The 26203-nt window shown below is 43.8% G+C and overlaps 2 protein-coding genes across 3 annotated transcripts in view; both read left to right on the forward strand.

Annotated features, from left to right (window-relative positions):
* cldnk (claudin k) overlaps positions 1-25694 on the forward strand; it is a 280906-nt gene extending 255212 nt beyond the window's left edge. The window contains exons 1-2 of one of the 2 annotated variants that reach the window (XM_065010830.1): positions 20253-22427; positions 24430-25694. In XM_065010830.1, the coding sequence (XP_064866902.1) occupies positions 24730-25374 (645 nt within the window). In that variant the 5' untranslated portion in view covers positions 20253-22427; positions 24430-24729 and the 3' untranslated portion in view covers positions 25375-25694. Of the gene's footprint in view, positions 1-20252; positions 22428-24429 lie in introns of those variants that run through there. The other variant, XM_065010831.1, reaches the window with a different exon arrangement.
* Positions 850-17052, forward strand: btr02 (bloodthirsty-related gene family, member 2). Its single transcript, XM_065010984.1, has 9 exons — positions 850-1226; positions 3945-4078; positions 4286-4436; positions 6206-6283; positions 7066-7194; positions 10167-10176; positions 11104-11250; positions 11793-11955; positions 16350-17052. Exons 2-9 carry the CDS (start codon positions 3948-3950, stop codon positions 16732-16734), a joined length of 1194 nt encoding a protein of 397 aa, XP_064867056.1. The 5' UTR covers positions 850-1226; positions 3945-3947; the 3' UTR covers positions 16735-17052.
* Positions 25695-26203: the final 509 nt, after the last annotated feature.

Genomic DNA, 26203 nt, shown 5'->3' on the forward strand with positions numbered 1-26203 from the left:
CTGCTGTTTGTCAGCTCTAACACCCTGGACCAGAGCTACTGCAGGGCCCAGTGCTGCTGTTTGTCAGCTCTAACACCCTGGACCAGAGCTACTGCAGGGCCCAGTGCTGCTGTTTGTCAGCTCTAACAGGGTGGACCAGAGCTACTGCAGGGCCTAGTGCTGCTGTTTGTCAGCTCTAACACCCTGGACCAGAGCTACTGCAGGGCCCAGTGCTGCTGTTTGACAGCTCTAACACCCTGGACCAGAGCTACTGCAGGGCCCAGTGCTGCTGTTTGTCAGCTCTAACACCCTGGACCAGAGCTACTGCAGGGCCCAGTGCTGCTGTTTGTCAGCTCTAACACCCTGGACCAGAGCTACTGCAGGGCCCAGTGCTGCTGTTTGTCAGCTCTAACAGGGTGGACCAGAGCTACTGCAGGGCCCAGTGCTGCTGTTTGTCAGCTCTAACACCCTGGACCAGAGCTACTGCAGGGCCCAGTGCTGCTGTTTGACAGCTCTAACACCCTGGACCAGAGCTACTGCAGGGCCCAGTGCTGCTGTTTGTCAGCTCTAACAGGGTGGACCAGAGCTACTGCAGGGCCCAGTGCTGCTGTTTGTCAGCTCTAACACCCTGGACCAGAGCTACTGCAGGGTCCAGTGCTGCTGTTTGACAGCTCTAACACCCTGGACCAGAGCTACTGCAGGGCCCAGTGCTGCTGTTTGTCAGCTCTAACAGGGTGGACCAGAGCTACTGCAGGGCCCAGTGCTGCTGTTTGACAGCTCTAACAGGGTGGACCAGAGCTACTGCAGGGCCCGGTGCTGCTGTTTGTCAGCTCTAACAGGGTGGGGCCTTACCTAAGATTGCTCCTTCTCCCCAAGTGTGCAACTTGTTTACTTCACTTTTACTTATTTTAAATGAATATAGGAAATACAGAAATACGTCCTCTAGCCTACAGCCTACAGTGATTGGCTCCACCAATCAAATGCTTTTACGTTTGTGGGGAGTGGTGAAGTGCACACTTCAGGAGGAAGGAGAGATAATTGGGACGTAGCCAATGTCTTAGGTTACAGGCTCCTCCCAAAGCAAACGCCTGATTGACTGACAACAGCTGAACACACCTGGATTAAACCCCACCCACAAGCACCTTTCTAGGAACTCACACCTGTCACCTGGTCTCTGAATACAGGAAGAGACTCAGACTGACTAGCGACCGAAGCTCTGAGCACCTGGAAAGGAATAAGTGGGACAGGTAGGTTTAACTTGTTAACATCGTACTGAACATAGGTTGTAAATATTGCTTAGGAACAATAAAGCTTATTCTAATCAATCCTCCTTGTCAGAACGTCGGCTCTCTGTTCAGAACAGTATGTGAAACATCCATTTTCTTTTATATCATGGTTACGACTGAACAGGTCAGGACGTCACTCTTCTCAGTTCAGGAAGTCACAACTTTATAGGTACTACACTGTTTGTTTTTAACTGGTAAAAGAGAGACAATACCGCTTTGAGGTAAAACAAACAGTTGTGATTGTAGTGAGAATAACAGCTGGAAGAGGTCATGCAGGTGTTGAGTGTTGTGTTGATTCCTTCATTATGTAACAGAATACTTGGTGTTACCTGTTCTACTGCATACCAGGGAATGTTACGCTCTCTGTCTCTCAAACACACAGACAGAGACAGACAGACAGACAGACAGAGACAGACAGACAGACAGAGACAGACAGACAGACACACAGACAGACAGACAGACACAGACAGACAGACAGAGACAGACAGACAGACAGACAGACAGACAGACAGACAGACAGACAGACAGACAGACAGACAGACAGACAGACAGACAGACAGACAGACAGACAGACAGACAGACAGACAGACAGACAGACAGAGACAGACAGAGACAGACAGACAGAAAGACAGAGACAGACACACTTTTCTTTGAATGACACACATGATCACATAACTGACTTGGCTATGAGACACACACAGAAACATTAGGCGAGCTCAGGTGAATCTGTGACCTGAAAGAGTTCCAATAGTGAAATATCCAAAGACAAGCCTTCACTGCTTGACAAAGAAACATGTTTGACTGTGGAGTTGATAACAATTCACTTCCTTTGAGAATCTCCATATCCTATCTTTCGTCCAATCAGATTGGATTAGCTGGGATGTGACTTTGCTCGCTGCGGTGACGTCAAGGACATGCGATCACAGCTTTTATGTTGGGAGTCTGTTGGCTGCACCATGTCTCAATGCTGCAAATGGCACCCTATTTCCTTGATAGTGCACTACTTTTGACCCAGGGCCCCATAGGGAATAGGGTGCCATTTAGGATGCAGACTATATTTTCGTTCAAATATTTTTTATTGAACACACACAAGAAAGGTGTATAGGTATACAATTCTTATCTAAACATAAAAGAGCAGACAGGAACAACAAGACCCAGAGTTCTGGGTACAAAACAAACATTACAAAACACGACATACAGAACAAGAACAGGTAGAAAGAAAGAGGGTAGATGTCCCCCACTTACTCCCCCTTTATCCCCCTCTATTCCCCCCTATTCCCCCCCCCCCCCTCCCAACTGCTCGGGTGGCAGGGCCAACACATGCTGCCCAAAGGTAGATTAAAATATTACAATTGAAAGTGAGTTAATAAGTACAAATTCACAGCGCCGACTCGTCCACGTAGGAGAGGAAAGGCTGCCAGATTTGATCAAATGTTGATAATTTATTGTTCAGAATATATCTAATTCTTTCTAAGTGTACAGTGTTTGCCAATTCGCTGAGCCATAATTTGGTAGAGGGCGCTTCCCTCCTTTTCCAAAACAACAAGATACATGTTTTTGCAGAAATTAGACTAAGAGATTAGTTGTTTTTGTGGGTTGGTAAATCCGTTTAGGGAATCAGACACTCCCAGGATTATCAGAAGTGGGTCTGGGTCTATTGAAGTCTCCAGAACTTCAGAGAGGATCCTAGATGCACACTATATTTTAGGTCATCCGACCTGACAGAGTTTGGGAGGATCTGCAGAGCAGAATGGGAGAAACTCCCCAAAAGCAGCTGTGCCAAGCTTGTCGCGTCATTCCCAAGACTCAATGCTGTAATCGCTGGGGTCTGAATACCAATATTTCAGTTTTACATTTTTTAAATAAATTTGCAAAAATGTCTGTTTTTGCTTTGCTTTTCATTATGGGGTATTGTGAGTGTAGCTTGAGGGAGGGGGGGGACAATTTAATAAATTTTAGAATAAGGCTGTAACATAACAAAATGTGGAAAAAGTCAAGGGGTCTGAATACTTTCGAAATGCAGTGTAACCCAACTGACTAGTTGATTCAGTTGAACCTTGAAGCGAGTGAATACTGTGGCTTTTAACGCACGCTCTCCTTCCATTGGGAAAAAATTAATGGGGGAAACCTTCAGTAACTTGTTTTAAAAAAAAACTGTACCAGGGAACTCTGTCTGGCCAATCAAATGGAAGTATTACGTGAGAAGAACATGAAGGTGTTCAGAGAGACCTGACATTACATTTCATCTCTATATTGATATGTAATGGGGTGCATCTTTGGTTTTTAGAAGTGAGGGGACGACAATGATAAAACTGGGGGGGGCATGATATATATTTTCCAAACAGTCTACGCGACCGCTCCGAGGCGTCCTCATGGTCCTAAAGCACACCGTTGCCTCGTTTTTGTATCACATTACAATAGTAATGGGGGGAGATAAAAATGCAATTTCAGAATGTGTGGTGGGGGGGGGCATGGCCCCAGTGAAAGTTGCTTCCCTGTTAATGAGAGACGGTACACTACAGGTTTCTGTTACTGCAAAGTGTTTCATGCTCAATCTCGTGATATATTGAACTTGGACCTTTTAGAAAAAGGAGAATTGGAAAGGGTGGAGAGATGGATCAGAGGGAAAAGAGGGGTATGGAAAGGATGAATTGATTGATTTATATGGTGTTCTTCCAGGGCATGGCATCTACCATCTCTACCGTCGGCCTCGTCTCCGAGAGGCACTTCCTGTGCCCGCTGTGTAAGGACATCTTCAGCAGTCCCGTGACTACTCCGTGTGGCCACAGTTTCTGTCAGGACTGCCTGTGTGGGTACGTCCCCCCTTTTATCTTACGATTATAAAAAATGGAGGTCGGGGGTGTCTGATATCATTTGTTGAACTTTATTGAAAGCATTGCAGAGGATCCGTACATTGTTGTTCACTAGCTCTGAAGCTCAAATAGTGCATGAGTAAAACATGGACTGGAGTACTGAGCGTATCATCAGCATAATAAAAACATGGACTGGGCTCATTACAGGTACTGGACCCGGCACCGTTCAGACTACTGTCCCCTCTGCAAGAGGTTGTTCCATTCCAGGCCAGACCTTAGTGTCAACCGCATCCTGGCTGACGTCTGTGACAACTACAGGAAGACACGGCCTGAGAGCCCTGAGGAGAGCCACGACACGGTACTCTACTGACCTTAGTGCAACATATTGTGACATTAAGAGGTTCAAGAGGCTACGGTGTACCTGTAATATAGATACCTTGGTGTCATGATACCTTGGTGTAATCCTCTTGGTGTAATCCTCTTGATGTTATGATACCTTGGTGTAATCCTCTTGGTGTCATGATACCTTGATGTAATCCTCCTGATGTTATGATACCTTGGTGTAATCCTCTTGATGTCATGATACCTTGGTGTAATCCTCTTGATGTTATGATACCTTGGTGTAATCTTCTTGGTGTGATGATACCTTGGTGTCATGATACCTTGGTGTAATCCTCGTGGTGTCATGATACCTTGGTGTAATCCTCTTGATGTCATGATACCTTGGTGTCATGTTACCTTGGTGTAATCATCTTGATGTCATGATACCTTGGTGTAATCCTCTTGATGTTATGATACCTTGGTGTAATCTTCTTGGTGTGATGATACCTTGGTGTCATGATACCTTGGTGTAATCCTCGTGGTGTCATGATACTTTGGTGTAATCCTCTTGATGTCATGATACCTTGGTGTCATGTTACCTTGGTGTAATCCTCTTGATGTCATGATACCTTGGTGTCATGATACCTTGGTGTCATGTTACCTTGGTGTAATCATCTTGATGGTATGATACCTTGGTGTAATCCTCGTGGTGTCATGATACTTTGGTGTAATCCTCTTGATGTCATGATACCTTGGTGTCATGTTACCTTGGTGTAATCCTCTTGATGTCATGATACCGTGGTGTAATCCTCTTGGTGTCATGATACCTTGGTGTCATGTTACCTTGGTGTAATCCTCTTGATGTCATGATACCTTGGTGTCATGATACCTTGGTGTCATGTTACCTTGGTGTAATCATCTTGATGGTATGATACCTTGGTGTAATCCTCTTGATGTCATGATACCTTGGTGTAATCATCTTGGTGTTATGATACCTTGGTGTAATCCTCTTGGTGTAATCCTCTTTGTGTCATGATACCTTGGTGTAATCCTCTTGGTGCCATGATACCTTGGTGTAATCCTCTTAGTGTCATGATACCTTGGTGTCATGTTACCTTGGTGTAATCATCTTGATGTCACGATACCTTGGTGTAATCCTCTTGATGTCACGGTACCTTGGTGTAATCCTCTTGATGTTATGATACCTTGGTGCCATGATACCTTGGTGTAATCATCTTGATGTCACGGTACCTTGGTGTAATCCTCTTGATGTTATGATACCTTGGTGTCATGATACCTTGGTGTAATCATCTTTATGTTATGATACCTTGGTGTAATCCTCTTGATGTTATGATACCTTGGTGCCATGATACCTTGGTGTAATCATCTTGATGTCATGGTACCTTGGTGTAATCCTCTTGATGTTATGATACCTTGGTGTAATCCTCTTGATGTCATGATATCTGGTGTAATCATCTTGATGTTATGATACCTTGGTGTAATCCTCTTGGTGTCATGATATCTGGTGTAATCATCTTGATGTTATGATACCTTGGTGTAATCCTCTTGGTGTCATGATACCTTGGTGTAATCCTCTTGATGTTGTGATACCTTGGTGTAATCACCTTGATGTTATGATACCTTGGTGTAATCATCTTGATGTTATGATACCTTGGTGTAATCATCTTGATGTTATGAAACCTTGGTGTCATGATACATTGGTGTAATCACCTTGGTGTCCTGATATCTTGGTGTAATCACCTTGATGTTATGATACCTTGGTGTAATCCTCTTCTGCAACCGCAGGTTGTAGACATTGACCAGATGATCCAGGAGCGACTGAAGAAAGTTGACAGACTCAGACACTCCCTGCAGCTCCTCAAAGTGAGTCCCGATCCCAAATGGGCCCCTAGCCCCTACACCAGGGCTCTCCAAGCCTGTTACTGGAGAGCTACCTAACTCCAGTTATAACTAACCTGGTTCAGTTTATCAACCAGCTAATTATTAGAATCAGGTGCACTAGATTAGGGTTGTAGTGAAAACCTACAGGATGGTATCTCTCCAGGTACAGGGTTAGAGAGGTCCTACAGGATGGTATCTCTCCAGGTACAGGGCTAGAGAGGTCCTACAAGATGGTATCTCTCCAGGTACAGGGTTAGAGAGGTCCTACAGGATGGTATCTCTCCATGTACAGGGTTAGAGAGGTCCTACAGGATGGTATCTCTCCAGGTACAGGGTTAGAGAGGTCCTACAAGATGGTATCTCTCCAGGTACAGGGTTAGAGAGGTCCTACAGGATGGTATCTCTCCAGGTACAGGGTTATAGAGGTCCTACAGGATGGTATCTCTCCAGGTACAGGGTTCGAGAGGTCCTACAGGATGGTATCTCTCCAGGTACAGGGTTAGAGAGGTCCTACAGGATGGTATCTCTCCAGGTACAGGGTTAGAGAGGTCCTACACCCTACGCCCTAATGTAGATCTAGATGAGTTAGACAAATCCACCACCCTTACCACATACATGTTTTGTCCAATCACACCTTATCATCTTAAAGTGATGTGAGATACAGACATGTCTTTTATCCAATCAGAAATGATGTCTGAGATATTGACCGTCTCTTGTCCAATTAGAACTCGTCTGAGATACAGACATGTCTTTTGTCCAATCAGAACTCGTGTGTGAGGGAGGTGCGTGAGAGCCAGAAGGTGTTCTCTGCCCTTGTCAGTTCCATGGAGAAGAGCCACAAGGCCGTGGTGGCAGCCATTGAGGAGAGACAGGGGGAGGAGGAGGTCTGTAATGTACAGTCATTTATTTATTTATGAACGTATAAACTTAGAATAACAATAATAACGGATTGGATTTATTGAGCTCCTTTCTCGTGCATGAGTTACACAAAGGGCTTTACATAGTAAGGGGAGAACTCACCTCATCCACCACCTATTGACAGAATACAATGTGATTAGGGCTTTACATAGTAAGGGGAAAACTCACCTCATCCACCACCTATTGACAGATTACACTGTGATTAGGGCTTTACATAGTAAGGGGAAAACTCACCTCATCCACCACCTATTGACAGAATACAATGTGATTAGGGCTTTACATAGTAAGGGGAAAACTCACCTCATCCACCACCTATTGACATATTACACTGTGATTAGGGCTTTACATAGTAAGGGGAAAACTCACCTCATCCACCACCTATTGACAGAATACAATGTGATTAGGGCTTTATATAGTAAGGGGAAAACTCACCTCATCCACCACCTATTGACAGAATACAATGTGATTAGGGCTTTACATAGTAAGGGGAAAACTCACCTCATCCACCACCTATTGACAGAATACAATGTGATTAGGGCTTTACATAGTAAGGGGAAAACTCACCTCATCCACCACCTATTGACAGAATACAATGTGATTAGGGCTTTACATAGTAAGGGGGAAACTCACCTCATCCACCACCTATTGACAGAATACAATGTGATTAGGGCTTTACCATAGTAATGTTTGGGAAAACTCAGTACTCATCCACCACCTATTGACAGAATACACTGTGATTAGGGCTTTATATAGTAAGGGGAAAACTCACCTCATCCACCACCTATTGACAGAATACAATGTGATTAGGGCTTTACATAGTAAGGGGAAAACTCACCTCATCCACCACCTATTGACAGAATACAATGTGATTAGGGCTTTACATAGTAAGGGGAGAACTCACCTCATCCACCACCTATTGACAGATTACACTGTGATTAGGGCTTTATATAGTAAGGGGAAAACTCACCTCATCCACCACCTATTGACAGAATACAATGTGATTAGGGCTTTACATAGTAAGGGGAAAACTCACCTCATCCACCACCTATTGACAGAATACAATGTGATTAGGGCTTTACATAGTAAGGGGAAAACTCACCTCATCCACCACCTATTGACAGAATACAATGTGATTAGGGCTTTACATAGTAAGGGGAAAACTCACCTCATCCACCACCTATTGACAGAATACAATGTGATTAGGAAAACTCACCTCATCCACCATATTGACAGAATACAATGTGATTAGGGCTTTACATAGTAAGGGGAGAACTCACCTCATCCACCACCTATTGACAGATTACACTGTGATTAGGGCTTTATATAGTAAGGGGAGAACCCACCTCATCCACCACCTATTGACAGAATACAATGTGATTAGGGCTTTACATAGTAAGGGGAAAACTCACCTCATCCACCACATATTGACAGAATACAATGTGATTAGGGCTTTACATAGTAAGGGGAGAACTCACCTCATCCACCACCTATTGACAGAATACAATGTGATTAGGGCTTTACATAGTAAGGGGAAAACTCACCTCATCCACCACCTATTGACAGAATACAATGTGATTAGGGCTTTACATAGTAAGGGGAAAACTCACCTCATCCACCACCTATTGACAGAATACAATGTGATTAGGGCTTTACATAGTAAGGGGAAAACTCACCTCATCCACCACCTATTGACAGAATACAATGTATTTGATCATCCAAATAACAATGTGATTAGGGCTTTACATAGTAAGGAGGGAAAACTCACCTCATCCACCACCTATTGACAGAATACACTGTGATTATGGGCTTTACATAGTAAGGGGAAAAACTCACCTGAGGAATCCACCACCTATTGAGAGCCATGATGAGCTCTGTGGTGGTGGGGGTGGTGGTGGTCAGAAGAGTGTTGCAGTGGTAAGCATGGGGTAGGGTGAAGTCGCCCCTAGACGCTAGTTTTGGGCCAGTTTAGCATTTTCTCCATTAATGGTTAAGGTTCAGATTGAGGGAAAGGAAGCTGATCCTAGATCTGTACCTAGGGGGAAACTCACCTCATCGGTAATCACCTATTGACAGAATACAATGTGATTATCAATCTACCAAATGTAACAATGGGCTGTTCTTTAGAGGATTACATCGGACTGGATACAGACCTTAAAACTGGACGCATTAGAACAGTAGAAAATACATGTTCTTTGAGTGAATGGAGACACTGTCAGCATTCAGGGGCCAGTTTATAATGTCTGATATACCTGGGATTTCAGCCAATCAGAATTCAGGACCCAAACTCTGTTTATGGTGTAGGGTAGGTGGTGGTCAGAAGACCTTTGTTCATGTCTTAATTTCCAAAAGAGGTGAAACAGAGGTAAATGACCACAGAAGAAAAGGCTTGAACCAGATCGTGTTTGCTATGAATGTTGCAGAGCACCACTTTTGGGGCCAGTTTAGCATTTTCTCCATTAATGGTTAAGGTTCAGATTGAGTTAGGGAAAAAGGATCTGATCCTAGATCTGTATCTTTAGGGTGGGAAACGTCAGATCTGAGTCTGGGTAGGATTCATATACTTAAGCAATGAGGCCTGTTTGTTGGCATATTTCAATATACCAGAGCCAGGGGGTGAAATGTCAGATCTGTATGTCTGGGAAGGATTCTTATGGAACTGTTATCTTTAGGGTGAGTAAAATGTCAGACTGTTAGTACAGAAGGATTCTTATGGAACTGTTGGTTAGTGAAATGTCACGATCATTAGAACAGGGAAAATTCTTATGTTCTTTCAGGGTGAGTGAAATGTCAGACATCCAGCCAATCTGGGAATTCAGGACTGTTGTCTTTAGGTTTAGTAATGTCTGATCTGTTAGTCTGGGAAGGATTTCAGCTGTTTGTCTGGGAAATCATGGAATTCAGGAAATGTCAGATCTGTTTGTCTAGGATTTTATAATGTTATCTTTAGATTAGGAAATGTCAGATCAGTGGGAAGGATTCTTATGGAACTGTTATCTTTGCCTCCTCATGAGTTAATTTATGGAACTGAAAGAGTTTGTCTGGGAAACTTATGGAAGTTATCTTTAGGGTGAGTTTCTATCTGACCACAGAAGAAAAGGATTCTTTGAACTGTTATCCTTAAATTAGTCTGTTTGTCCCCAAGGATTCTTATGGAACTTTATCTTTAGGGTGAAAATATAGATCTGTTTGTCTGGGAAGGATTCTTTGTTTATCTTTAGGGTGAGTGAAATGCAGATCTGCACTGGGAAGGATTCATGGAACTGTTATCTTTAGGGGAGTGAAATGTCAGATCTGTTGGTCTGGGAAGGATTCTTATGGAACTGTTATCAGTGAAATGTCAGATCTGTTTGTCTGGGAAGGATTCTTATGGTGTTATCCAGTGAGTGAAAATGTCAGATCTGTTGGATCTTTAGGGTGGGGAAGGATTCTTATGGAACTGTTATCTTTAGGGTGAGTGAAAAGATCTGTTGTGGGAAGGATTCTTATGGAACTGTTATCTTTAGGGTGAGTGAAATGTCAGATCTGTTTGTCTGGGAAGGATTCTTACATATCTTTAGGGTGAGTCAACACTTTAGTCTGGGAAGGATTCTTATGGAACTGTTGTCTTTAGGGTGAGTGAAATGTCAGATCTGTCTGGGAAGATTCTTATCTGTTATCTTTAAATGATTATCTGTCTAAGGAACTGTTATCTTTAGGGTGAGTGAAATGTCAGATCTGTTTGTCTGGGAAGGATTCTTATGGAACTGTTATCTTTAGGGTGAGTGAAATGTCAGATCTGTTTGTCTGGGAAGGATTCTTATGGAACTGTTATCTTTAGGGTGAGTGAAATGTCAGATCTGTTAGTCTGGGAAGGATTCTTATGGAACTGTTATCTTTAGGGTGAGTGAAATGTCAGATCTGTTTGTCTGGGAAGGATTCTTATGGAACTGTTATCTTTAGGGTGAGTGAAATGTCAGATCTGTTTGTCTGGGAAGGATTCTTACTGAAGCTGTTATCTTTTGCAGAGCTGAAGAAAATACAGAAATACACAGGTATGTCTCCACCTGCCCAAAGAGTTAGATACGCCATAATATCTATTTTTTTGTTGTTCTTAAAGGACCAGTGCAGTCAAAATTCAGTTTTTCTGTGTTTTATATCATATTGTACAACAGCTGATGAAACTAACACTGTAAAAGTTTGGGAAAGTGTTATTTCCTGATAGTTTTTGGTTGAAAATACTATCTTAATCAGCAGGTGTGCGTGGGCGGAAGTTTAGGCAAATTGTTTGTGGTAAATTGGTTAATAGACGAATAACAAAACCTTTCTGCCAATAAAGGCTAGTCTTCAGTTTCCCCCTCCCCCCTCAGACCACTCCCAGACAGTCCTAGCCAAAATATTGCTTGAGAAATACTTTTCAAATTTTTGCCCATTTTAATGGAAAACTATTAGAGTAAGATACGTAATTATTACTCAGAAAACAATTTGATATTGAATTAAGAATGGCGGCGTTGGGCCTTCAAAGTACTTGTTTTACCAAGGTGAGTTTTCTGTTGCCATGGCACTTATATGTTTCTCTGTCCTTCCTCTACCCTAGTAGACATCTCCCTGAGTCCCAAGACGGCCCACGCCTTCCTCTCGGTCTCAGACGACCGGAAACAGGTGCGACACACAGACAAACACCAGGAGGTCCCAGACAACCCCAAGAGGTTTGACCGCGTGGCCAACGTCCTGGGAAGAGAGTCCTTCAGCAGCGGCAGGTACTGTAATGTCCCTCTTTATACTGTTTGCCTATATAATAGAATTCTATATCTATATATCTATATTATCATAAAGATCTATGATCATATATCTATGGTTCTTAGAACAGATGTCAGACCGTCTGATATAGTTTGTTTGTTGAACTTTACTGAAGCTATTCACTGAAACTATTCATGGAAACTATTCACTCATGGCTCTTTACCTTAACTAGTGCTGTAGTAAAACATGGACTGGATTTCAATACAAAGTTCATCAGTTATAATGATGAAAACATGGACTGGACTAGAATACAAGGTTCATCAGTTATAATGATGAAAACATGGACTGGACTAGAATACAAGGTTCATCAGTTATAATGATGAAAACCTGGACTGGACTTTAATACAAAGTTCATCAGTTAGAATGATGAAAACATGGACGGGACTAGAATGCAAAGTTCATCAGTTATAATGATTAAAATTTGGACTGGACTTCAATGCAAAGTTCATCAGTTGTAATGACGAAAACATTGATTCCATTCGAGGTACTACTGGACTAATGTTGACTCCATTCCAGGTACTAATGTTGACTCCATTCCAGGTACTAATGTTGACTCCATTCCAGGTACCAATGTTGACTCCATTCCAGGTACCAATGTTGACTCCATTCTAGGTACTAATGTTGACTCCATTCCAGGTACTAATGTTGACTCCATTCCAGGTACTAATGTTGACTCCATTCCAGGTACTACTGGACTAATGTTGACTCCATTCCAGGTACTACTGGACTAATGTTGACTCCATTCCAGGTACTACTGAACTAATGTTGACTCCATTCCAGGTACTACTAGACTAATGTTGACTACTATGACAAAATAGCCAAAAATAGCCGAAACAATACATTACTTTAGAGGCTTTAGTGTATATTAGCCACTGTGTTTTAAACCCACTTCTATCGTCTAGTTAGTTATCCGATTTAATTTCATATTTACGGTGTTGTTATTATTCAGCTAGCGGGCTGGATAAGTTAGCATTAGCCTAGCTAGCTAACATCCCCGACCATGCTGTCACCAAGCTACTCTCCTTCTAAAGAAGAGAAGGATATCACAGTATATCAAGAAGTAGGGAGTGGGGCCGTTACTGTGAAAGAAGAGGAGGACGCGTTCAGAGTGAAAGAAGAGGAAGATATCACAGTAAAACAAGAAGTAGAGAGTGGGGCCGTTACTGTGAAAGAAGAGGAGGACGCATTCAGAGTGAAAGACGAGGAAGATATCACAGTAAAACAAGAAGTAGGGAGTGGGGCCGTTACTGTGAAAGAAGAGGAGGGCGCGTTCAGAGTGAAAGAGGAGGATGATGTCACAGTAAAAGGAGAGGAAGATGCAGTTCATGGCGTGAAAGAGGAGGGGGAGGAGATTACTTTTACATCGAAAAAGGAGGAGGAGGAACCTGGATATCTGGGCCCGGTTTCCCAAACGCATCTTAAGGCATCCAATGGTTCAAACGAAGAATTTAGCCATAAGATGGTTTTGAGAAACCATTCCCTGATTAACACTAGTAAGTACTGTCTTAACAACAGAGGCACAAACTCTGCAGTTGAACTGATGTTTGGTGTTAAGGCGGAAATCTGCAATCGCTACACCCATATTGTGACTTTTAAATTATTTATTTACAGCCATTGATTCTTGAAGAATATAACACATGCCTCATGAGCTGAGTTCAACCCCATCAGAACCCCAAATAATATTTTTTTTTTGAAACTATGTAAATGTTTAGGTGAAAACAATGTAAATCAACTTAAATGTAAATGTAAATGTAAATCAACATTAGCACTTATTTTCATTAACGGACTAGGAACAGTGGGTTAATTGCCTGTTCAGGGGCAGAACGACAGATTTGTACCATGTCAGCTCGGGGATGTGAACTTGCAACCGGTTACTAGTCCAACGCTCTAACCACTAGGCTACCCTGCTGCCTCAACATGGTTAAAACTATAATGTTGATATCATGGATGGTCAGTACTTGCATCCATAGGTCTGTCTGTAGTTACATTTATCCAAACCCATAATAATTGTATTACCAAAATAGTGGTGGAATGACAGATTTGTTATTGTTTGAACTGCAGATTGCTGGGTTGTGTGGGGTTTTTAAACAGCAACAAAATGGCTGCCCAGAGACTTGGTTAACAGCTGAGGGATGGGGGAAGGAGAAGTGTAACCACTCTCAAATTCATAGAGAACGATATTGTAGAAACCTTAACCCAACACCTAGCTGCCTCGTCAAGAAGTTCAGACATCTTGGCGTAACAGTTATAAGGTGTTGACTTGACAGTCGCTGGACCCAGGTTTGAGTTCAGCTCAGGGCTACCCCCTGAAATCACTATACTATGAATACAAGGACTGGCCATCCATGAGGTCATAATGATAATTTAACCGGTTTTCTAGGCTATATAGTATATTCTAGAATTAATCCATGATGTCATAATGATAGTTGCTGACTTTAACCACTAGGCTACCCTGCCGCCCCAAATATTATTTAGTGCAATCACTTTAACCTATAACCAGGGTCACTTTCTGTTCAGTGAGAGTGTTGAAGGTGTTTTCTCTCCAGATCGTTAATCTGGCCTAGTTGTCAAAGTTTCAAAGCTTTTATTAAGTCACTCTGTTTTTTGTCTTATACACATTATTACAATTCAATGGTTCTACAGTTTCCCAATACATCAATAATGCTCAATCAATCCTTCATGCTTTAAGCTATGCCAGATAATATTGCAAAACTTTAAATGCGTGAACACTTCTAACAATATTGACTAAATAGCAAAAATAGTTCAATTACCTTAAATGCTCAGCCCCCTGGTCACTTTCCTGTAATTGGTATTCTCACAGCGCTAACGCTAGATTCCGAATTCCAATATCCTAATACACTTCCAACTCTGTGTATGGACTCAATATATTGTAACCGGTACTTGGCTGTGTCCTTGTATTGCTAATCACATCTGTACCTGATGTCTCACTGTGTGACTGCCGCTTTGTCTGTGATCAAGAGGTGTCAAGACCCCTGTGTTTCAAATATTGTTCTAGTCTAACAAAAAGCCTATAGTGCAATAGTAAATTTACCTATGATGATTCTCCATATGAAGTCTGTCTCATATGTCAGTGAGGATCATGCCTCTCTTATGATCTCTGCTCTCTTTATATACCTTTTTACAGGGGAAGTTCGCAAGTTTCTGGAGCTGTGTATGTTGACTACAGGTACTACTAGACTAATGTTGACTCCATTCCAGGTACTAATGTTGACTCCATTCCAGGTACTAATGTTGACTCCATTCCAGGTACTAATGTTGACTCCATTCCAGGTACTAATGTTGACTCCATTCCAGGTACTACTGAACTAATGTTGACTCCATTCCAGGTACTAATGTTGACTCCATTCCAGGTACTAATGTTGACTCCATTCCAGGTACTACTGGACTAATGTTGACTCCATTCCAGGTACTAATGTTGACTCCATTCCAGGTACTGCTGGACTAATGTTGACTCCATTCCAGGTACTAATGTTGACTCCATTCCAGGTACTAATGTTGACTCCATTCCAGGTACTAATGTTGACTCCATTCCAGGTACTAATGTTGACTCCATTCCAGGTACTAATGTTGACCAGGTATTCCATGTTGACTCCATTCCAGGTACTAATGTTGACTCCATTCCAGGTACTAATTGTACTAATGTTGACTCCATTCCAGGTACTAATGTTGAGGTACTAATGTTGACTCCATTCCAGGTACTAATGTTGACTCCAAGGTACTAATGTTGACTCCATTCCAGGTACTAATGTTGACTCCATTCCAGGTACTCCATTCTGAACTAATGTTGACTCCATTCCAGGTACTAATGTTGACTCCATTCCAGGTACTAATGTTGACTCCATTCCATGGACTCCATTCCAGGTACTAATGTTGACTCCATTCCAGGTACTAATGTTGACTCCATTCCAGGTACTAATGTTGACTCCATTCCAGGTACTAATGTTGACTCCATTCCAGGTACTAATGTTGACTCCATTCCAGGTACTACTGGACTAATGTTGACTCCATTCCAGGTACTAATGTTGACTCCATTCCAGGTACTAATGTTGACTCCATTCCAGATACTAATGTTGACTCCATTCTAGGTACTAATGTTGACTCCATTCCAGGTACTACTGGACTAATGTTGACTCCATTCCAGGTACTAATGTTGACTCCATTCTAGGTACTAATGTTGACTCCATTCCAGGTACTACTGGACTAATGTTGACTCCATTCCAGGTACTACTGGACTAATGTTGACTCCATTCCAGGTACTACTGAACTAATGTTGACTCCATTCCAGGTACTGATGTTGACTCCATTCCAGGTACTAATGTTAACTCCATTCCAGGTACTACTGGGAGGTGGACGTGGGAGAGAAGATAGAGTGGAACCTGGGCGTGGCCAGACAGTCCATCAACAGGAAGGGGAAGTTTACAGTCAGCCCAGCCAATGGCTTCTGGACACTGAGCCTAAAGAGCGGAGGTCAATACGTAGCTAACACCTCCCCCACTGTCACCCCCGTGGGCCTGGAGCAGAAGCCCAGGAAGGTGGGGGTGTTTCTGGACTACGTGGAGGGCCGAGTGTCCTTCTACTGTGCGGAGACTGGGGTTCACATCCATACGTTTACAGATGGCTTCACTGATAGACTACATCCACTCTTTAGTCCTGGGGGGCAACATGGGGGCAGGAATATCGCTCCTCTGACTATTAGTACTAGCTTCTGTAGCATCTGAGCCCCCTGACTTAACCCCCACGCCTGGAATAGTCATTTAATAATGTCATTATGTAGCCTAATGTAGAATAAGGCTCACTCGGTCCTCTCTCACGTCTGCATTTTCAGTTGGATAAACCGACTTCTTTCCTAATATTGAGTTTATGCCGTGTCTGTGTTATCAGGCAATGAGCTGGGTAATCAATAGTAATGCTATAATTTATTTCAATTATAATTTATGACAGTATATATGAACCCTCAAATGTATTTTTTTTTACAAAGTGTCGACTTTAAAAAAATTCTGGGCATCATTAAAAAATCTGTAAATTATTCACATACATTCTAGTTCTAGAATGACTGAGTCATTTCATAAACCATGCCGCAGGCCCTAACTATTTGTTTGATAACAAGAAACCTTGACCATTCATGTATCAACCTTGTCCAGTCATGCTACCTAGCTAACAGCGGGCCAACAGCGGGCCAACAGCGGGCCAACAGCTGGCTAACAGCGGGCTAACAGCGGGCTAACAGCTGGCTAACAGCGGGCTAACAGCTGGATAGATACTCCAGGTGATGTGCTTGAAAGGTAGGATCGATCATCTCTTTTTCTGGTTCCCCTGTGACTGTCTGGTGCCCCTAAGGTCCAATGCAGACATTTTGATTTAAATGTCAAATCATTTCTGGGTAACAATGAAGTGTCTAACTGTGATTGTTTTCAATTTAAATGGTCAAAGAGAAACAAAAAATTACGCTTCAAGACTATCCACTACAAGACTATCCACTCACTACAAGACTATCCACTACAAGACTATCCACTCACTACAAGACTACCCACTCACTACAAGACTATCCACTCACTACAAGACTATCCACTCACTACAAGACTATCCACTCACTACAAGACTATCCACTCACTACAAGACTATCCACTACAATACTATTCACTCACTATCCACCCACTACAAGACTATCCACCCACTACAAGACTATCCACTACAAGACTATCCACTCACTATCCACCCACTACAAGACTATCCACTCACTATCCACTCACTATCCACTCACTATCCACCCACTACAAGACTATCCACTCACTATCCACCCACTACAAGACTATCCACTCACTACAAGACTATCCACTCACTACAAGACTATCCACTCACTATCCACCCACTACAAGACTATCCACTCACTATCCACCCACTACAAGACTATCCACTCACTACAAGACTATCCACTCACTATCCACCCACTATCCACTCACTACAAGACTATCCACACTATCCACTCACTACAAGACTATCCACTCACTACAAGACTATCCACCCACTACAAGACTATCCACTACAAGACTATCCACTCACTATCCACTCACTACAAGACTATCCACTCACTATCCACTCACTACAAGACTATCCACTCACTATCCACCCACTATCCACTCACTACAAGACTATCCACTCACTATCCACCCACTACAAGACTATCCACTCACTACAAGACTATCCACTACAAGACTATCCACTCACTATCCACCCACTACAAGACTATCCACTCACTATCCACCCACTACAAGACTATCCACTCACTACAAGACTATCCACTCACTACAAGACTATCCACGACAAGACTATCCACTCACTACAAGACTATCCACTCACTATCCACCCACTACAAGACTATCCACTACAAGACTATCCACTCACTATCCACCCACTACAAGACTATCCACTCACTATCCACCCACTACAAGACTATCCACAACAAGACTATCCACTCACTATCCACCCACTACAAGACTATCCACTCACTACAAGACTATCCACTACAAGACTATCCACTCACTATCCACCCACTACAAGACTATCCACTCACTACAAGACTATCCACTACAAGACTATCCACTCACTATCCACCCACTACAAGACTATCCACTCACTATCCACCCACTACAAGACTACCCACTCACTACAAGACTATCCACTCACTATCCGCTCACTATCCACCCACTATCCACCCACTATCCACTCACTATCCACCCACTATCCACCCACTATCCACTCACTATCCACTCACTATCCACCCACTACAAGACTATCCACTCACTATCCACTCACTATCCACCCACTATCCACTCACTATCCACCCACTATCCACTCACTATCCACCCACTATCCACTCACTATCCACTCACTATCCACTCACTATCCACCCACTATCCACTCACTATCCACTCACTATCCACCCACTATCCACTCACTATCCACTCACTATCCACCCACTATCCACCCACTATCCACTCACTATCCACCCACTATCCACTCACTATCCACCCACTATCCACCCACTATCCACCCACTATCCACCCACTATCCACCCACTATCCACTCACTATCCACTCACTATCCACCCACTATCCACCCACTATCCACTCACTATCCACCCACTATCCACTATCCATCCACTATCCACCACTATCCACCCACTATCCACTCACTATCCACTCACTATCCACCCACTATCCACTCACTATCCACCCACTATCCACTCACTATCCACCCACTACAAGACTATCCACTCACTATCCACCCACTATCCACCCACTATCCACTCACTATCCACCCACTATCCACCCACTATCCACTCACTATCCACTCACTATCCACCCACTACAAGACTATCCACTCACTACAAGACTATCCACTCACTATCCACCCACTATCCACTCACTATCCACTCACTATCCACTCACTATCCACCCACTATCCACTCACTATCCACTCACTATCCACCCACTATCCACTCACTATCCACCCACTATCCACCCACTACAAGACTATCCACCCACTACAAGACTATCCACTCACTATCCACCCACTACAAGACTATCCACCCACTACAAGACTATCCACTCACTATCCACTCACTACAAGACTATCCACTCACTATCCACCCACTACAAGACTATCCACTCACTACAAGACTATCCACTCACTATCCACCCACTACAAGACTATCCACTCACTACAAGACTATCCACTCACTACAAGACTATCCACTCACTATCCACTCACTACAAGACTATCCACTCACTATCCACTCACTACAAGACTATCCACTCACTATCCACTCACTACAAGACTATCCACTCACTATCCACCCACTACAAGACTATCCACTCACTACAAGACTATCCACTCACTACAAGACTATCCACTACAAGACCATCTATCCACTACAAGACTATCCACTACAAGACTATCCACTCACTATCCACTCACTATCCACCCACTATCCACCCACTATCCACTCACTATCCACTCACTATCCACCCACTACAAGACTATCCACTCACTATCCACTCACTACAAGACTATCCACTCACTATCCACCCACTATCCACTCACTATCCACTCACTATCCACCCACTATCCACTCACTATCCACCCACTATCCACCCACTATCCACCCACTACAAGACTATCCACCCACTACAAGACTATCCACTCACTATCCACCCACTATCCACCCACTACAAGACTATCCACCCACTACAAGACTATCCACTACAAGACTACCCACTCACTATCCACTCACTACAAGACTATCCACTCACTATCCACTACAAGACTACCCACTCACTATCCACTCACTACAAGACTATCCACTACAAGACTACCCACTCACTATCCACTCACTACAAGACTATCCACTCACTATCCACTACAAGACTACCCACTCACTATCCACTCACTACAAGACTATCCACTACAAGACTATCCACTCACTATCCACTCACTACAAGACTATCCACTCACTATCCACCCACTATCCACTCACTACAAGACTATCCACTCACTATCCACTACAAGACCATCTATCCACTACAAGACCATCTATCCACTACAAGACCATCTATCCACTACAAGACCATCTATCCACTACAAGGCCATCTATCCACTACAAGGCCATCTATCCACTACAAGGCCATCTATCCACTACAAGGCCATCTATCCACTACAAGACCATCTATCCACTACAAGACCATCTATCCACTACAAGACCATCTATCCACTACAAGACCATCTATCCACTACAAGAACATCTATCCACTACAAGAACATCTATCCACTACAAGACCATCTATCCACTACAAGACCAACTATCCACTACAAGACCATGGTGTTTACCTACGGAGCAGCAAGGTGAACTGCCTCTCCTTGCCTTCAGGCTCAAACCCTACACCCCAACCTCTCGAGTGGTGCAGCGGTCTAAGGCATTGCATCTCAATGCTAGAGGCATCACTACAGACCCTGGTTTGATTCCAGGCTGTATCACAACCGGCCGTGATTGGGAGTCCCATAGGGTGGCGCACAATTGTCTCACCGTCGTCCGGGTTAGGGTTTGGTTAAATAAAAAAATAAAACACCTTGAGTACTCCGTTCTGGTGTCTTGGTCCTCCCACCCCTAGGGGAGTGGCAGCTCCCACTGAGCCCAGTCAAAGCTCTTCTCTGTCCCGGCACCCCAATGGTGGAACGAGCTTCCTCATGAAGCTAGGACAGCAGAGTCCCCGTCCATCTTCTGAAGACGTGTGTACCTCTTCAAAGAGTATCTTAAATAAGACATCCCACTCTTATTTCCCCTCCAACTTAAATTATACTTCTCTTTTCCTACAAGCACTGACCTTGCTGATAACTACTTCATTGAGTTAAAAAGGGACTTACTGTTAAATGTGGTTGTCCCACCTTGCTATTTTAAGATGGATGCACTGACAGTAAGTCACTCTGGATAAGAGCGTCTGGTAAATTACTTAAATGTAAATCGTAAAAAAAGTTTTATTTCGATCCCTGTCTGTTCTCCCAGTACTTCCTGTTTCTTTCGTTGGTTAGTTGAATTCTCGTCGTTGATCAGCATGGTTAACGGGCTGATGGTTGGTTACCACAGCTACAACGGTCCTTTCGTAGCTCCCAAAGGTCAAGTTAAAGGCAGGTCTTTAGGAGACTGGAGACATGTGAACAGGAGGTAGAATAAAGGGAGAGAACTGAACTAGAGCCCTCTGTGACCCGCCTCAGTCACCAACTTCAGTTGAACACATTAAACATTAGAAACAGGGAGATGAAAAGAATGGAGCACATCAAAGAACAAGAGAGGCGAAAAGATGAAAAAGAAGACAGAATGGGTTGTTGGCCTGGATGGATGGAGGAATGAATGGATGATGGTGTGGGGGTGTCGGAGAGAGAGAACAACAGTGGAGAACAGAGTGTCATTGTACTTGAACACCAGGCACTGGGAGACACACACACACACACACACACACACGGCTACACACACTGTCACACACGCTTACACAGACACACTGACAGACACACAAGCGTATGCTTCTACCCACTGCCACACAGACTTGCGCTAGCTGGCATCTCAGAGGGCAGCCCTCTCTCCAGTCCTGTCCTGTCCTGGGTGTTGAAGCTAGCTGGATGTTGAAGCTCTTCGCCCCTCTGCAGAAGCCAGCCTGACCTCTCAGGTCCTCGTTCGTACCTGTGGACTGAGCTGAACCTTCCAAGGCCTCTGTCTCTGCCTCCCCCTGAACCAGCCAACCGGTTACCTACATCCACCTCTGACCTATACAACCACAGCTCCACAGGACTGCTGAAGAACACGCTGCTTCTCCAACGACTGCTTGGAAGAGGAGAGGAGATCCATCACACTACATCTGAGGTGACTAATGTACTCTAATGTACTGTTGATTTGTGTATTGAAAATACTACGGCGTTAGTACAGTCAACAAAAACATTGTGGTATTGAAACATTCCACCTCAAGGTTAAGAAGGTGTATTCCGTAGCTTGTTGTACCTGTCTGTGTCAGGATCTCACTGTCTATTATACTAATGTGTTTATTCTCTTTTAGGATCTCACTGTCTATTATACTAATGTGTTTTATTCTCTTTTAGGATCTCACTGTCTATTATACTAATGTGTTTATTCTCTTTTAGGATCTCACTGTCTATTATACTAATGTGTTTTATTCTCTTTTAGGATCTCACTGTCTATTATACTAATGTGTTTCTTGTCTTTTATCATTAGTATGATACTGTAATTTATAAACTGGGTGGTTCAAGCCCTGAATGCTGATTGGCTGAGAGCCGTGGTATACCGTACACCACGGGTACGACAAATAATTTCTTTCTACTGCTCTATTTACGTTGGTAACCAGTTTATAATAGCAATAATGCACCTCGGGGGTGTGTGGCAAATTGGTCAATATACCATGACTAAGGGCTGTAATCCAGGCACTCTGCGTTGCGTCGTGCTTAAGAACAGCCCTTAGCTGTGGTATATTGGCCATATACCACACCCCCCCAGGCCTTATTGCTTTAAGTATCTGATGCCTATTCTTTTTTTAAACAATGTGGCATGAAACTAGAGAGGGGAAACTAAAGATAAAGGTCCCCTGTTAGACAATATTTTAATCATAGTCTTATTTCATCACCCCACTGGGCACAGACGTCAGTTCAATGTCAAGTTTGGATTTACATTTGGTTGAGTTGTCAACTAACCGTGAATTCAACTTGAAATGAACAACAAATGTCACCATGTCATTGGATTTAGGTTCAAAGTTAGGTGAAAAAAAAGACAAACTGTCCTTACGTTCATGACTTTTTGATCCGATAAGTTTTCCACGTTGATTCAACGGCGTCACGTAGATTTGTTGTTGTTGTTGAGATGACGTGGAAACAACGATGATTCAACCAATTCTTGCCCAGTGGGTTAACCTCTACCAATTCTTGCCCAGTGGGTTAACCTCTACCAATTCTTGCCCAGTGGGTTAACCTCTACCAATTCTTGCCCAGTGGGTTAACCTCTACCAATTTTGCCGATACAAGTAGTGATTGATCCATCTATTGCATCAGTCCAGCTGTTATTTCTCCCAGTGTAATTAAGACAGTCCAGAACAGAGTTAAACCGAGCTGGGTCCTCAGTCAACAGAGCCTGGGCCCACTGTACCAGTCCAGAACAGAGTTAAACCGAGCTGGATCCTCAGTCAACAGAGCCTGGGCCCACTGTACCAGTCCAGAACAGAGTTAAACCGAGCTGGATCCTCAGTCAACAGAGCCTGGGCCCACTGTACCAGTCCTGTATGAAAGCCCTGCTGTGTTCCGATCCTCCTCATGTTTTTCTGAGATAACCCAGTGTTCCGGCCAGGCAGGCGTAGCAGCTCGTAGCTCCAACACCCACAGCAGCACAGTCAATGGAAACCGTTCTCTCTCTGCTCCTTCGGGTCCACACTGGAATCCAGTCACTCTCAGGCCCTCCCCCCTGCCTGTTTACAAATAGTTATGATAAACATTAGTTACAGTAGCTAAACACTGGGATTATTTGGACTTTTAAATGTTTATGAATGCTATGCTAATCTGTGTAGGATTCAATAGACTGGGTGAATGGTACGTATGACTGACAACACAGCTCTTAGCTCCCTCAGTAGATGCCTACTGGAGAACTTTTATTTGTATTGCATTTCATCTTTTTAAGGAATTTATCTTATTAACACTTTGTTCTAGCTAGCTATTTGTGTAGGTAGCTATCAAGTAAACACAATGATTCATGATATGATTTGCTATTATTCTGGTGGTTTAGAAGTTCATTTGCATAAGTGCAGTTCAGAAATGTCCTCAACTGGATCATTATACCAACCACTGCTTTTATTTCATCTGGTTGTTAGGACGTTTGGCCTCGTCTGTCCCCAGTTGGCCTCCACATCAACCAGAGAGAAGGAGAGGGGCAAGAAGAAGAAGAAGGAGGAGGAAGACATCTGTTTTTCAAGATTTCGGGGGTGCATAGACTTTCCACGGCTTGGGACTATTTTAGTGAGACAAAGAGAAAGGACTTTAACATCCCAGTTACAACCAACGTGGTACAAATACTTACAAAAATCCAGCCAAATACCGGTAGACATCGTCAACCGTCACCACAACCGTTACTACTGCCACAACAACAACAACAACAGCCTGACACCTTAACCATGGCGACCACCGGCATGCAGCTCCTGGGCCTGATCTTGTCTCTGGTTGGCTGGGTGGGCGGCTTCCTGGTATGCTCTGTTCCGCTGTGGCGCGTCACCGCCTTCATCGGCAACAACATCGTGACGGCTCAGATCATCTGGGAGGGGCTGTGGATGACCTGCATCGTCCAATCAACGGGCCAGATCCAGTGCAAGGTGTACGACAGTCTCTTGGCCCTGCCCAGCGACATGCAGGCGGCCCGGGGCCTCACCGTGCTCTCCGTCCTCCTCTGTGGCCTGGCCCTGGCTCTAGGTGTGGTGGGGGTAAAGTGCACCAAGTGTATTGGTCAGAATAGTCTGAAGGCTCGTATTGCAAGGATCTCCGGCTTTCTGTTCGGCATCGCTGGGTTTCTCTACCTGGTTCCTATCTGCTGGACGGCCCACTCCATTATCAGGGACTTCTATGATCCCCACGTGGCCGCGCCGCACAAGAGAGAGCTAGGCCCCGCCCTATACCTGGGCTGGGGGGCGTCGGCCTTGCTCCTGATTGGTGGGTCGCTGCTGTATGCGGGGTCGAGTCCTCCCGGCATCCCCGGGTCTCCGACCTTCAGCAGTGACAGCAGCCCCCGTAGAGGACCTGCTGCTCAGGTCAAAGGTTACGTCTGATCAGAATGCCACAAAACCCCATGATTCTATGATTCCATGATTCCGAGATTCTATGATTCCATGATTCCGCCCTGACAACATGAAAAACCCTCCTCCTCTCTTAGTATTTATACTTTTTAATACTTTGGAATGTTAATGTTATTATTATTCGGTGGTGCTTTTTCTCATTCTTTCAAAAGATGCACTAGGAGGTTATGAAGGGAATTGTGAAATCATTTTGTTATTTCATGTGTCCCTGTTGTCCTCCGATAACCCTACTGTCTGTCAGTCTGTCTGTCTGTCAGTGTAAAACCCAATAAAATCATCAGTCTTTCAATTCCTCTCTGGGAAACTCCTCTGTGTGAATTCCTCTATTCTAGGATACAGTAGCCTATATTTGCCTCAAACCAGAGGATTAGGATGGTCACCAAGAGTAAATGTCTTGGCATTGTAGTGGGCCAACAGAACATGTTGTCATGTCGTCACCATTTTGCACTGTGATGGTGGTGCAGATTGGAACGGAACAATGGAACAATGGGGAACTGTGTGTGTGTGTACGTCTGTGAGTGTGTGGTGTAGCGCTGATGGAGAGAGCACCAGCCAAGGGCCTTTTCCCAACCAGCTACCACTCATCCTCCATCTCCCATCAGGTCATCACTACAGACTGTACAGTTATCTCCATGTTTCAATGTCTCCAGTCCAGTCTAGATATCAAAACCGGGCTCCTGTCCTCAGTTCTTAGAGGACACTGCCGCGTCCCAAATACCACCCTATTCCCTATACAGTTCCATGCTTTTGATGGAAGCATAGAGCTCTGGTTTAAAACTAGTGCACTACAATGAGCTCTGAT

Source organism: Oncorhynchus nerka, linkage group LG26 (genome assembly GCF_034236695.1).
Source record: "Oncorhynchus nerka isolate Pitt River linkage group LG26, Oner_Uvic_2.0, whole genome shotgun sequence".
NCBI classification, from domain to species: domain Eukaryota; kingdom Metazoa; phylum Chordata; class Actinopteri; order Salmoniformes; family Salmonidae; genus Oncorhynchus; species Oncorhynchus nerka.

Bases quoted from the DNA above. Each gene is read 5' to 3' on its own strand.
- btr02 (XM_065010984.1), top strand. From the start codon at position 3,948: ATGGCATCTACCATCTCTACCGTCGGCCTCGTCTCCGAGAGGCACTTC. The intron at 4,079-4,285 runs GTACGTCCCCCC...GGCTCATTACAG, and splicing joins TGTCAGGACTGCCTGTGTGG to GTACTGGACCCGGCACCGTT. The intron at 11,251-11,792 runs GTATGTCTCCAC...CCTCTACCCTAG, and splicing joins GAAAATACAGAAATACACAG to TAGACATCTCCCTGAGTCCC.